Below are 15,492 nucleotides of genomic sequence, written 5' to 3' on the forward strand. Positions count from 1 at the left end.
ACTAACAAAAAGGTTGAACAACAAAAACGAAAAAGGTTTTAAAAAATTAATAATAAACAGAGTCTGAAGGACTTGTACAACAACAAAAGGTCTAATACTCATGTCATCAGAGTACCACATAGAGAAGAAAAACAATGTGGCACCTAAAAAAAAAAATTTAAAGAAATAATGGCTGAAAAGTTCTCAAATTTCACAAACACATAAACCTACCAAAAAAAAAAGAGCCAAATCCACTGCTGTCAAGTCGATTTCAACTCATAGCGACCCTACAGGACAGAATAGAACTGCCCCACAGGGTTTCCAAGGAGCACCTGGGGGATTTGAACTGCTGACCTTTTAGTTAGCAGCCATATCTCTTAACCACTACACCACATAAACCTAAAGGCTTACAAACATAAGTGAACCCCAAACAGGATAAATCTAAAGAAATCCACACCCAGACACATCATAATCAAACTGATGAAAGTTAAAGGGAAAAATCTTAAAGCAGCCAGAGAAAAATGACACATGACCTATACAAGAATAACATGAATGACTGCTGGCTTCTTACCAGAAACCACAGAAACCATGAGGAAATGGCACACCATTTTTAAATTCATGAAATGAGATAACTGCCAACCACAATTCTATATCCAGCAAAAATATCCTTCATGAAAGAAGTTAAATTAAAGACATTTTCAGGTGAAAGAAAACTAAAGAGAACATGTGGTCAGCAGACCACTCTAAAACAATTGTTAAAGGAAGTTCTTCAAACAAAAGGAAAAAAATGAAGGAAATCTGAAACACCAGGAGTGAAGGTAGAGCAACAGAAATGGAAAATATCTGGATATAAATGTAATGGCCTACTCTCTTAAGGAAATCCCTGGGTGGCACAAATGGTTAAGCACTCGACCACTAGCAGAAAGGCTGGTGGTTCAAATTCACCCAGAGGTGCCTTGGAAGATAGGCCTGGTGATCTGCTTCTGAAAGGTCAGAGCCTTGACAACCCTATGGAGCAGTTCTAATCTGCACACATTGTATCATCGTAAGTCGAAACTGAATCATGCCAACTAACAACAACAACATTCTCTTAAGTTCTTTAAAACATATTTGGCAGTTGAAAGTAAAAGAAAACATAACATTGTCTGATAGGGTTTTCAATACATACAGATATATAAGACGACTACAACATTAAGAGGAGGTGGGTAAAGGAACCTATACAGTGGTTGTGGTGGCTGTCAGCTGCTGTTGATTCTGACTCATGGTGACCTCAAGCATGTCAGAGTATAACTATGCTCCATACGTTTTCAATGGCTGATTTTTAAGAAGTGGATTGCCAGGTCTTTCTTCCAAGGCACCTCTGTGTAGACATGAACCTTCGATCTTTTAGTTAGCAGCAGAGTGTATTAACCATTTGCACCAGCCAGGGACTTCCTATATAGTGGTAAAGTTGCAATATTCCAACTGAAGTGGAAATATACTGATTCTAAATAGATTGTAAAAAGTTATATATATATATTTTACAATCCCTACAAAACCAAAAAACAAAACCATACCCACTGCCGTCAGGTCGATTCCGACTTACAGCAACCCTATAGGACAGAGTAGAACTGTCCCATACAGTTTCCAAAGAGTGGCTGGAGGATTTTAACTCCAAACCTTTTGGTTAGCAGCCACAGCTCACCGTTGCTCTTAACCACTGAACCACCAGGGCTCCATAATCCCTATAGCAACTATTTAAAAAACTACGTAAAGATATAGTCAAAATTACAACAAACCAAACCAAACCCAGTGCCCTCAAGTCGATTCCAACTCATAACGACCCTACGGGACAGAGCAGAACCGCCCCATAGAGTTTCCAAGGAGCACCTGGTGGATTGAAACTGCCGACCCTTTGGTTAACAGCCATAGCGCTTAACCACTATGCCACCAGGGTTTCCAAAATTACAATAGATAAATAAAAATAGGATATTAAAAAGTGTTCAAAAAAAAAAAAACCATAAAAAAAGCAAGAAAGGGGAGATAGAACAAAAAATGAAAGAACAAGCCAAAGCAAGTAATAAAATAACAGACATAAGTTCAAACACAGCTATCAACAATTTTATTAACTATAAATGGTCTAAATACACCAATTAAAAGACAAAGAATACCAGAATTAATTGTTTAAAAATAACCCAACTATATGCTGTCTACAAGAAAACTTACTTCAAATTTAACAATATAAAATCAAAACCTATTGCTGTCGAGTCGATCCCGACTCATAGCGACCCTATAGGATACAGCAGAACTGCCCCATAAGGTTTCCAAGGAGCACCTGGTGGATTCAAACTGCCGCCCTTTTGGTTAGCAGCCACAGCTCTTAACCACTATGCTACCAGGGTTTCCATAATGATATAGGTAGGTTAAAGGTATAAGGATAGAAAAAGATAAACCATACAAACAGGAATCAAAAGAAAGCTGCAATGGCTATATTAATATCAAAGTAGACTTCAGAGCAAAGAAAAGTACACAAAGAGAGATAAAAAGAAACATTACGTATTGATAAGAGGGTCAATTTACCAAGAAAACCTAAGACTTCAAAAGCATTTAATTGATTATCCTAAGATACAGCGTTGTATAGTTATATATAGCACAGACTTTGGCCTCAGAGATCTGTGCTTAAGTGTGAGTTCTGCCACTATGTGACCTTGGGCAACTCACTTCACCTCCCTAAGCCTCAATCTTGATCTTTAAAATGGGGATAAATACTTACCTCATAAGTTATTGAAAAAATGAAATAAAACAATCCCTATTTTTAAAAGAAAAAATATTTGCATATTTTTCCTCTTAATTTTTCTCAATTTCAAGTCATATACCTCTAGGTTTCTATTTCTGTATCCTCCATAAGGCCCACCTCAGAGCTAGCTACGTAGAAAAAGCCCAATACACCTTCTCCTCACTGATCGACTATCTCGTCATCCAACATTTCACATTTACAATAGTAAAAAACCTACTATAACTACTTTTGCGAATCAGCACGACCAGTGGGACATACAGCGCCCACCTACATTTTCCACTTCTCAAGGTTACTGGGAAGCTGCTGTCCCACTGCCAAAACCAAACACACTGCCATTGAGTCTATTCCGACTCATAGCAACTCCGCAGGGTTTCCAAAGCTGCAAACCTCCAGGATAGCAGCCTGCCACATCCTTCTCCCGTGAAGCCACTGGTGATTTCAAACTGTCAACCTTTCAGTTAGAAGTCGATCACATTTGAAACCGAAGAAACAGATACTCCATTTTCTCATAGTGCCAATTTTGCATAACGACCTGGTCTTTGGAATCTAACCATGTGGATAAGCAAGGAGAGGGTGTAAATATCTGCTGATTGACTGAATAACACATTCTTAAAAGGCAAAGCTATTTATTCACAAATGCTCTTCCATTTTCTGTGCTAAATATCTAAATATCATATTGACTCTACTCTCAAAGTTCTAAATGCTACTACTAAGATTATGAGGGGAAGTTTTAAATGCTCAAAGAAATTTTATTTCTGAAGATATTCAAATAACACAATATCCACTTTTATTGTTTGGCTATCAAACAGCCAAAAAGCCTCTTTTTATGGCACATTTTACCTCTAAAAATGTTACTTAACAGATGCCTAACCCAAAATACTTGTACACACCAATTTTTGTCACCCTTGTATTAACCCCTTAATGCAATCTTTAGTTAACTAAATATGCAAACTATTTCTCCAGATTCTAGACTTTATTCACTATGGAAAAACTAGCACACTTTTTCTTAACCCAACATAGTATACGAAGTGATTCTCAATGGACAAGTATGAGAATCTCTTGAGGCGCTTTTCAAACCAAACATGCCTTCCCCTTCCTGAGAATCACTGCCTTAGTGAGATACTTGATAGCAGCACCAACCCAAAGGGAGGAGTCCTAGCCCTCAAATATATTGAAAGGGGACAAAAATAAAGAACTAATGGTAACTAAAATTAAAATGTAAAGCTTAGATATATCTTCTCAAGTGTTTAGTAGTCATATGAGTATGTTATTTCTTTCTACTAAATGTGTTACTCAAATTTATCATTCAATTCATTTTGAATTAAATTCATTGTAAAATAAAATTTGCCACCTTAATTTGATTATAGTTTAATATAGTTTAATATCTTATCCAAAGGACAATGAGAGTTGTTAAAAGTTTTAGATGGGCATTCCATTAATTCAATGGACTCTGGTTTGCACTAAACAATATAGGAATACCTAACCATGCCAAGGAGGATAAAATGCTTACATTACTGAAGGGGCAAAAGGAGCTATTGTTATTACCTGCTGAACAGCCAGTGTACTGTCCATTTCATCAAAGGATTCATCAGGCCAATTATAGAAATCCTATTAAAAAAAAATTCCACAGTTAAAGCATACAAAGTTACAAAGAGGATACAATACATAATGGTAAATTTAATTCTTAATAAAGATCCAAAACTCACACTAGAGACAGGGGAGAAAAAGGCTTTGCAATGTGACTATAAAACGTAAAAAGTTAAGGAAATTTTATTTAATGTAGTTAAATGAATACCAAGATTTTACTTAATCACATTACAAACAACATTTCCTTTTTCAACCACAAACCGCTCAATGTATGGCTACCATAAATGTTTCATGTATTAATAATTAGGGACATAAGTCTATTTTTTGTTTATGGTGATTAGGTACCTCTCGAACATTTTTCCAAAAAATTTAATTGGATTTTACTTAAAAAGAATAGAGTCAGTAGCTAATTTACTGTCCCATAAATATTATTTTAGATAAAAAAAAATTTTTTTTGATAGCCATTAAAAATTATTCATCTAATTCCAAATGCTGTTTTAAATTTCTAAGTCAAAATATGAACTCTTTTAAAAAGTAGTCACCCAAATAGAACAGTCTTCTTTATTTTTTTACTGTTATTTTTGATGAAAATATGTAAAACAAAACATAACCATTCAACATTTGCTACATGTACAGTCCAATGACATTAGTTACATTCTTTGCATTGTGTCACTAGTCTCAATATCTCAATCCATATTGTTTCATCACCATTAACTTAGACTTTCTGTCAGTTAAACTTCTCCTTACTGTTGTCAGTTTGACCTCATATAGCTAATTATTTAAAAGAGCACACTGCTCAAGGCAAATATTCTTTACTAGTTGGTTTAAACTGTTGTTTAAAGGTGACTTCATGGGACAGTTTTGGTTCATTGCTTAAAGATTATCTCTCAGATCAATAAACTCAGGGACTTCCCCAGTCACAATGGGTCCAGAAGGTCCAGTTTCTAAAAGAATTTGAAATTCTGTACGAGATTTTTCCTCCCTTTAATCAGGTAGAACAGTCCCCCTTTAAGAAGAGTTATTTTTGTGGAACGCCTTGCTCTGGTTCTGAACATCTCTAAAGATAGTTCACAGACCTTCCTCTAAGTGATTAAAAACTTCTCCCAATAATCTACAGTTACCTGTATCAACATGAGTCAGTCTCAAAACATCTTAAGCAAAAAAAGCAAATTGGAGAATACGTAGTATTCGATAACACAGAGATAAAAGTTTAAGAAAGTGCAAAGCATGCTTATGGATATAATGTAGTAAAAACATTAAAAGAAAGAAAGGAAAAAGGAATGATAATCACCAAATCACCAATACTGGTTAGAGGTGGGAATAAGAGTAAAATAGGAGAATGTGAACCAAAGGAATTCAACTATACTAGTAATGTTTTAGTTCTCAGGGTGGTAATCGGTATACCTTTTTTAAGTGTCTTAAACAATTTTTTTTTCCATAGTTGCTCTTTCTGAATGAAATTAAACTAGTAATTTTTTTGATTAAGGGAAAAATGTCAAGAAATAAAATCTTCTGGAAGCTATTCCCAGATGCTTCTCCCAATATACCATCTAAATATTATTAATAGTCTTTAAATTCCTCCTATATGATTTATATTAAACCATGTTTCTATCAATACACTTTGCCTATTCTTTCCCTTAAAATTTTAAGAATGTTTGTAGAATATTTTGTTTTAAAAATATTAGAAAACATATAGTGATATAAACCCAAACCCACTGCCACTGAGTCGATTCCGACTCATAGCGACGCCATACAGATGTTAAAAAATTGGGAACTAAATGTTTTGCCTTATCATAACTTGATATATTTCAGGTACATAAAATGAACCAAAAGTCAGGCTTAATTGAGTCAACAAACATCTACTGAACACAACTACGTGCCTGTATGGCAATCTAACCAACTTGGAAAAAAAAAGGTAGGAAGATAGCCTTCCTACTCTAATGGCTTTCTGAATGTATCACTTTATAACAAACCTATTTCACTGAAAGAAATCAGTCTGACAGACAAGGAATAGGAGAGGCTGGAGCTTAAGCAGTCTTTTTTTTTTAAATCCTAACCTTTTTCTGATACATTTTATTTTACAACAACTTTGATCTATGACTTTGTGGAAAAAAGCAAAGGGGCTTTCTTATATGTAAGCTATTCATGACAACATAGCAAACAGATGTATTACAATATTAACTTAAAATATATTGCTTTCTAACCTTTCAAAGTTAAGAGCTTTAGAGTAAATAAAAATGAAATGACTCTCAGAGTATGGGTACAGAAAGTTTATTTCTGAATACGATAAAAGTTATATAAAAAAATCAGAAACAGCGTTTCTACAAAATAATAGCTACTGGGGGTGGGGGAAGGAGGGGAAATAGAGCATTTCGAAGAAAAGTTTGGAAAAGGTAAAAACAAAGCATGTTTCCAGTAGTATGACCACAAAACAGCCAACGAACATAACTGACAGCTTAATGTCACTCTATAAGTCTTACAAAATAAATTCTCTAAAATTCACTACTAGAAGCAACTGGTTAAATAGGAAAGATCACCTGTGAACTAGGAATCGGAAGACTATATAACCCTGAAAAAATTCAGCCGATTTTTTGGGCTTCAGTTTTCGCACCTGTAACGTAAGTCTGAGAAGGTGTCTAGATCTATAAGCTCCCTTTGAAAGTTCTCCCTTTCCATAATTCCGTGCAAGAAATCAAAATCTGTTCTCAGTTATAGAGCTCCGCGGTTGTTTTCTTTTTCATTTACATCACTGTTTAGAAATTACATTTTAAACATCTCTTTTGAGAGCATCTTTTCAACAGCAAGACCCTTCGGCCAGCAGATCAACCATATCAAGTCTAAATGTCAGTTTGACTTTTTTTTTTTTTTTAAGAGGGTGAGGCATCCCGTCTTTTGCAAATTCTAAGAACCAATACTTAAACAAGCACCAACTCACTCCACAAGCGCCCTACTAAACGTTGGTAAAATTATTATCTGTTCATTCTTGGACTATGCTTCACCCAAAACAAGGAAATCCTTAAGGGCTGACATCTAACAAGTCATAACCTGATGATAAAAACTTGCAGGACCGGAAAGCAGGAGAAAGAGGTGGTCAAAGACAAACAGGAGGATAAAGTAAATTCTCGCTCCACTGACCCGGGTAGACAAGCTGGTTGGCATGTACGTCACGGACCGGGCAGGAACCTCGCGAGGGGCAAGACAGGCAGTGTTTACACCGCTCCCACCCCGCAGACTTCAAGCCACAGGAAGCCCCCGGGGTCTCCACCTGGCCGGGTGAGGCCACAACAGGCGGCTGCCGCTGTCAGGCTCCCAGCCCCGGGCCCCTTCGGGTCCAGCACACTACCCCCACCCGCTCCCCACGTACACCCCCAAGTCGTGGCTCCGGCAGGCCTCGGCCACCACCGCCGCCTCAGCCAGACTGAGGAGCTACGGCTCCGGAAGAGGAGGCCAAGCACTAGTGCCCTCGCCAGCCGGCCTACCCGGCCTAACCTCCCCTCAGGGACCGCAAGCTTCCAGGCGCGGAGCGGCTGGGCACCGAGTGCTCCCAGGCAAGAAGAGAAGGAAGACTCTACCTGTGCCTTGGTGCCCGGTCTGTTCCGCCTCAGCACTGCCGTCCCCTCCGCCATGACCATAGTGCCAGTCTGTGGGGCTGGAGTAGGTACCCGGATGTAGGGGAATGGCTGCCTGCACGGGGGCGGGGCGGCGGAGCGGCGCTCTTGGCCCTGGCGCCGGGGAGGGGCGGCGGCCGATCGAACAGCGGAAGCCGGCGCGAAGGTGGGAAGGAGTCCAGGACAGGACCGGCTCGGCGGAGGGAGGCAGCAGACAAAGGAACAGCCTGGGAGGCACCGGCGGCGACGTGAGGTCGGGGGAGAGGGGGACCGCTGGGGCCGCTAGCAACTACTGGGAGTCCACGTGCCGGCGCTAAGGGTCCTGATCGCGGGTGGCCCCTGCGTCACGGTGCAAGGCCTGCGTGACGGACTCAGTGTGCAAGGCCTCTCATTGAACTCTCGTTAATTACACTGAAAAAACAAGAGCTTACACAATGTCGACCACTTCAGTAAGCCCATCTGCAAGCATGTACGTTTCATAGCAACCCTATAGGACATAGTAGAAGTGTCCCACAGGGTTTCCAAGAAGCTGTGGAGGATCTGAACAGCCAACTTTTTGGTTAGCAGCAGAGCTCTTAACCACTGTGCCGCCAGGGTTCCAAGGATATGCGTAAAGAATCAAAATTCTGCCCCAAAACCCTTTCAGGGAAGCAAAATGGAAAACAGGCCGGCAGTTTCGGAAAATGCCACAGACCCTGTATGAAATCGACCCAATCTCAAACAGGAGTAAACCCACGCACTGCCGTCGAGTCCATTCCGACTCATAGCGACTCTGTAGAACAGAGTAGAACTGCCCATAGAGTTCCCAAGGAGCGCCTGGCAGATTTGAACTGCTGAACTTTTGCTTCGCAGCCGTAGCACTTAACCACTCCAAACAGGAATATAGAGTGTCAGGTGATATTTCCCCCATCTGCTGACTTCAAAGCCAAGGACCTTCTCAATGACAAGTTTGTTTTCGCAGATAAAAGAGGCAGATGGCTCTTATCTCAGTGATAAAGGTGGACAGCTGGCATTGACCAACTCAGAATTAGCTTGTGTTCTACAAGTCAGAAGCAGAAGGAGGAAATGAATGTCCCTTGATATAGATGGTGGGAGTTTTACATCTTGCAGGATTCCCAATTCCCTTGGTGGCAAGTTTTAAAATGACAACAGTTTTGGATAACTTTTTTTTTTTTCCTGCCTGGAAACCTTAAACTTTGGGATAAGGGAGGCTTGAGGACACCAGATGGGAAGACAGTTGAAAGGGTAAAGAGTGCATACAGTTGAATAATTTCCAGGAGAACATCAGGTGCCCATGTTTCAGCCAACCAACCAACCAACCAGACTGTTAGCATAGTACTGCATTGTATTGAAATGTATGCTGAGAGGACAGCCATGTCACTGACAGCCTCCAAAGATGGAAATGGAGTAGAGGAGAGGTTGGTTAAATTGAGTGGGTCCAAAGCTGAATAATTGTCAGTGACTCGGAATTTTGCTTAGAAGGGTTTGACAGTGGGAAGTAGGTTTGCATTCAAGTATGTTTCCTTCTTTCTTTAAGATGTATAGACTGGTACTCTTCAAGAGCAAGAACTTAATTCTGTATCTCTAGCACTAGCTCCCAGATATCACAAGATTTATTAAACCCCACTACATGAAAGGTAGAGACCCTTGGTGGTGCAAACGGTTAAGTGCTCGACTACTAGCCGAAAGGTTGGTGGTTCAAAACCACCCACAGGTGCCTTGGAACACAGGCCTGGATATCTGTATCCCAAAGGTCACAGCCTTGAAATCCCTATGAAGCACTGTTCTACTCTGCACATATGGGGTCACCATGAGTCAAAATCGACTCAATGGCAACTAACAACAAATAAAATGTGGAAGGTGCTGAAGTACAAGCATGAAAAGGCCCAGTCCTTAACCTTAAATTGCTTGTAATCTAGCAGGGAGACAGACATGCAAATCACCAAATGTAATATAGTAGTATTTTTGCTATAATGGAAATCTGTGCATGCACAAAGTACAATGGGAGCTTAGGCCAAGAACAAGGGGCAGCTAAATGCTGGCTCCCTAAGAGAGACATTGGGTAGGTCTGTGAAAGAGTAGATTCCAGGGTAGGCCCCAGGTCAGTGGACAAACGCACCTCTTAATCCAAAGATTAAGTTTAAATTTCCAGTTGTATGGTAGTTTCTCTCAACTCGATGGCACCTAATGACAACATAGTTAAAGGGGCTCATTTTAATGTGCTCTTAACCTCAGGTTTGTTATACTGTTTCAGCCTATCTGGAAAGAACAAGAGAAAAAATGGATAAACCAAAAACCCATTGCTGTCGATCAAGTCGATTCCGACTCATAGTGACTCTAAAGGACAGAGTAGAACTGGCCTCTAGGGTTCCCAAAGCTGTAAATCTTTATGGAAGGAGACTGCCACATTTTCCTCCTGCAGAGCAGCTGGTGGGTTCAAACACCTAACCTTTCATTTAGTAGCTGAGCACTTGACCACTGTGCCACCAGAGTCCCTAAAAAGGGATTAAAAAAAAAAAAAAAGTTGCCATCAAGTCAATTCCTAGTCATAACCAACCTATAGGGCAGAGTAGAGCTGCCCCATAAGGTTTCCAAGCAGCAGCTGGTGGATTTGAACTGCTGACATTTTGGTTAGCAGCCAAGCTCTTGACCACTGCTCCACCAGGCAGCAGATAAGCAAAAAACCAAGCCTGTTGCTGTAGAGTTGATTCTGACTCCTAGCAACCTTACAGGACAGAGTAGAACTACCCCATATGGTTTCCAAGGAGCACCTGGTGGATTTGAACTACTGACCTTTTGGTTTGCAGCCATAGCTCTTCAACCACTATGCCACCAGGGTTTCCTTATTCTCTTTAAAAAAGTCCAGTAATACATCCAAACACTTTGAGGAGCAGAGTTGCTGGGGCTGAAGGCTGGGGACCATAGTTTCAGGGGACATCTAGGTCAATTGGTGTAACAGTTAATTAAGAAAATATTCTGCATCCCACTTTGGTGAGTGACATCTGGAGTTTTAAAAGCTGCAAGAGGCCCTCTAAGATGCATCAATTGGTCCCATCCCACTTGGAGCAAAGGAGAATGAAGAAAATCAAAGACACAAAGAAGATATTAGCCCAAGAGACTAAAGGGCCACATAAGCCAGAGACTCCACCAGCCTGAGAACAGAAAAACTGGATGGTGCCCAGATACCACTAATGACCACCCTGACAGGGAACACAACAGAAAGTCCCAGACAGAGCAAGAGAAAAGTGTGGAACAGAACTCAAATTCACATTAAAAAAAAAAGACTTAATGGTCTGACAGGGCATGGAGGAACCCCTGAAACTATGGCCCCAGATGCTCTGTTAACCCAGAACTGAAACTATTCCCAAAGCCTACTCTTCAGATAAAGATTAGACAGGACTGTAAAACAAAAAATAATGCACATGAGAAGTGTGCTGCTTAGTTCAAGTAGATACATGACACTGAATGGGCAGCTCCTGTCTGGAGGCAGGATGAGAAGGTAGGAAGGGACAGGAATTGGGTGAATGGACACAGGGAACCCAGGGTGGAAAGGGGGAGTGTGCTGTCACATTGTGGGGATTGCAACTAATGTCACAAAACGTGTATAGTTTTTTGTGTGAGAAATTAACTTCAGCTGTAAATGTTCACCTAAAGCACACACACACAAAAATAACAAAGACAGATAAAACCCTCTGGGGGAAAAAAAGTCCAATAACGTTGCATCTGATGTCAACCTAGTCTTCACAACAATAACCTTGCTCTTTAGGGATGAAATGTTTCTAGTTCATAACCTTCACATTTTATTTCCTCTGTCAGCCTACAGATTATGACCTCCAAATAAAAGGATTAATTTTAGGGGGAAAAAAACATAATCAATGAGAACAATTACTTGAATATTTTGGTACTCTTTTAAAAGGCAGTATGGAGCCAAGGTGGCAGCTTAGTCACATGCATCGTAATGTCCCCTACACCAAAGACCCAAAAAACCAAGTGAAACAGAAGGAGATAATCCAGGAACCCTGAACGTAGAAAAAGGCGGCCTAAGAACTGAACCAAACACTGAAGTGAGTAAAAGAGGAGTAGCATGGACTGGAGGAGCTCAAGCAGCCATCCCAGCCCAACACAGCCACCGTAGAACAAAACCAGCAGCAACCCCCCAGTGAAGAAAACAGCAAGGCAACTTCAAGACTGTGATGGTTAAATTGTGTGTCAATATCACTGGGCCATGATTCTCAGTGGTTTCGCAGTTATAATGTAGTTTGGTAGCTATGTAGTAATGCAATCACCTCCATGATGAGATCTGTTATGAGCAGCCAATCAGTTGAAAGGGACTTTCCTTGGGGGTGTGGCCTGTATCCAATAGAGGTGAACTTTCCGGCAAGGCTCTCTGGCTTTTGCTTGTTCTGGATCCTGCAGCTGGCTCCTGTTCATCTGATCTCCTGTCCTTGAGACGTCAGCTAGTAGCTTACCTGCTGATCTTGGGTTCACCAGCCCCTGCAGCTATGTGAGTCAGGAGAAGCCTCCAGCTTGGCACACGGATTTGGGACTTTCCAGCCTCTACAATTGTGTGAGCCATTTCCTTGAAAATCTTTCTCTAGGGAGTTCAGCCTTAGGCAGAATTTAGTACCAGAAGTGGGGTGCTGCTCTAACAGATACCTACAATGTGGAAGCAGTTTTGGAATTGAGTAATAGGTAAAGGCTGAGTTTTAAAGTGTATAATAGTAAAAGCCAAGATTGCTTTGAAGAGATTGTTGGTGGAATTGTGGACATCAAAGACAATTCTGGTTAGGACTCAGAAGGAAGTGAGGAGACCTGTAACAGTGGAGACAGTACAGATGTCAAGAAGCAGCAGCTGAGAAACAGCAGCAGCAGAACCAGGAGGATAGCACAAGAGGGTGTGGGGGCTGACCCATGGAGCAAGAGTGCTGAATGCCTTTGGGCAGGAGTCTTCTTGGTGGAGAGAGGTACCTCCAGGCACTTATCGGTGGAGCTAGGCTTGCCAGCTCACAGAGCAAGAGAGCTGAGTGCTTCCTAGCCAAGGTCTATCAGCAGAGTTGGGCACCTCCAGGTGCTTATCAGTATAGCTAAAGAGCTACAGACCACTTGCCCAAGCAGGGTAGATGCTGGGCCAGCCTGAGAGGCCAAGGGCCCGAGGGGCTGAGAGGCCAAGGAACAGGACAGAAGCTGAAGAGACAAGGAGCACCGGGAGCAGAGCTGCTTCAATCTCAAAGGGTAAGGCCATGACCTCTGGACACTCAAAGGGTGGAACCATGGCCTCCTGTGTCTCAAAAGGTGGGCCATGGCCTTCTAGGTCTCAAAGAGTCAGATCTTTACCAACTCAATTCCAGAATGTGGGACTACCTTTCATGAGTGCCAGCGGGATGGGGCTGAATCCACTTCCCAAAGCTGAGGGGATGGGTCTGCCATGCCCAAGGGGCAGAAGAATGGGGCCTGCCGGGGCTAAGGAGGCAGGGTCACCACTCAGAGGGACGAGGAGAATAGGGCCACCCAAATCCAAGGAACAAAGTCCTAGGGGGCCTGGAAGGTGGAGCAGAAGCCCAGGGCTGAGGGACCTCCACCCAGAATCTGGAAAGTGTCCAACACCCAGAGTCTTGAGGGCAGGGCCATTGCCTAAATGGTCTCAGAGAGCAGGATTATTTTCAAGCCTTGAGAGCTAATATAATATGTTCTGCTGTTGTGCTTGGTGTTATCCCTTCTTTCCTTCCAGTTTCTGCCATTTGTAATGGAAATGTCTAGCTTAAGCCTGTTCCACCATTGTACTTTGGAAGCAGATAACTTGTATTCTACATTTCACAGATGAAAAAGAATTTTGCCCCAGGATGGAATTTGGACATGGAGTTGATTTAAGGCTTCTGCTATGATACGATGGGGTGAATATGTTTTACATGTGGCAAGAACATGAATTCATGAATTTTGGGGGGGCCAAAGGGTAGGAGGTCATAGATTGAATTGTCCCCCCAAAATGTGTTAACTTGGCTAGGCCATGATTCCCAGTATTGTATCCTCCATTTTGTGATCTGATGTAATTTTCCTGTGTGTTGTAAATCCTAATCTCTGCTTGTGGTTAGTGAGGCAAGATTGGGTTACATTAAAGAGGATTAGGGTAGTGTGATCTTACGGTTACGTGTCAACTTGCCTGGGCCCTGATTCTCAGTGGTTTGGCAGTTGTGATGTAGTTTGGCTGTCATATGATGATAAGACCTGATATAATGCAATCACCCCCATGATAGAATCTGCTGTGAATAGCTAATCAATTTAAAAGGAGTTCTGAGCGGGTGTGGCCTACCTCCAATATAGGTGGACTTTCTGGCAAGGCTCACAGGCTTTTTGTCGCTCTGGATCCTGCAGTTGGCTTCTGTTCATCTGACCTCTGGTTCTTGGGACTTGAGCTAGCAGTTTATCTGCTGATGTTGGGATTCATCAGCCTCTGCAGCCTGTAAGCCAGAGGCCTGCTGTTTGACCTGCCAATCTTGGGTTCACCAGCCCCTGTAGCTACATGAGTGAGAAGAAGCCTCCAGCCTGACCCATGGATTTGGGACTTTCCAGCCCCTACAACTGTGTGAGACATTTCCTTGATAGAAATCTCTCTCTCTATTTGTTGTTGTTCTTAGGTGCCGTCAAGTCAATTTCAACTCATAGTGACCCCAGATGACAGGGCAGAACTAGCCCCATAGGGTTTTCTAGGCTGTAATCTTTACGAAAGAAGATTGTCAGGTCTTTCTCCCACAGAGTTGCTGGGTGGGTCTGAACCACCAATCTTTTGTTTATCAGCCAAGCGCTTAACTGTTGCACCACCAGGGGTCCATATAACTATATATCCTACAAGAAATAAAAAGAGAGAGAAGCAGAGGAGAGACTTTACACTACCAAGAAACAAGTACCAGGAGTGGAGCATCATGTCCTTTGGGCCTGGAGTCCCTGCACTGAAGAAAATCCTAGACCAGGGTAAGATTACTGACAAAGACCTTCCTTTAGAGCTGACAGAGAGAGAAAGTCTTTCCCTGGAGCTTGCGCCCTGAATTCAGACTTCCAGCCTTGTAAACTGTGAGAGAATGAATTTCTGTTTGTTAAAGCCATCTACTTGTGGTATTTCTGTTATAGCAGCACTGGATAACTAAGACAAAAACTTTCCCAAAAGGGGCAGAGATTCTGTAGACACACATGGAAAGAAGCAGAGGCAGGGAGGGAGCCAGGATCCAGAGCGAGAGATACTCAGGAATGGCAGCCCCTGACCTTAGGGGTAAGTTGAACTCTGTCTTAGTTATCTAGTGCTGCCGTAACAGAAATACTACAAGTGGATGGCTTTAACAAAGAGAAATGTATTTTCTCACAGTCTAGTAGGTTACAAGTCCAAATTCAGGGCATCCACTCTAGGGGAAGGCTTTCTCTCTCTGTTGGCTCTGGAAGAAGGTCCTTGTCCTCAATCTTACCCTGGTCAAGGACCTTCTCAGGCACAGGGACCCTGTGTCCAAAGAATGCTCTCTGCTCCTGGTGCTGTTTTCTTGGTGGTATGAGGTCCTC

At 41.8% G+C, this 15,492-nt stretch overlaps 1 protein-coding gene across 2 annotated transcripts in view; it reads right to left on the reverse strand.

The window, feature by feature from the left end:
- Positions 1-15,492, reverse strand: part of LOC100665006 (10 kDa heat shock protein, mitochondrial) — a 66,013-nt gene that overhangs the window by 32,616 nt on the left and 17,905 nt on the right. The window contains exons 1-2 of one of the 2 annotated variants that reach the window (XM_003406152.4): positions 7,915-8,045; positions 4,301-4,363 (exon numbers count right to left, since the gene is read on the reverse strand). In XM_003406152.4, coding sequence (XP_003406200.1) covers positions 4,301-4,363; positions 7,915-7,974 — 123 coding nt within the window. In that variant the 5' untranslated portion in view covers positions 7,975-8,045. Of the gene's footprint in view, positions 1-4,300; positions 4,364-7,914; positions 8,046-15,492 lie in introns of those variants that run through there. The other variant, XM_010602605.3, reaches the window with a different exon arrangement.

This window comes from Loxodonta africana, chromosome 6, assembly GCF_030014295.1.
Source record: "Loxodonta africana isolate mLoxAfr1 chromosome 6, mLoxAfr1.hap2, whole genome shotgun sequence".
In the NCBI taxonomy this organism is placed as follows: domain Eukaryota; kingdom Metazoa; phylum Chordata; class Mammalia; order Proboscidea; family Elephantidae; genus Loxodonta; species Loxodonta africana.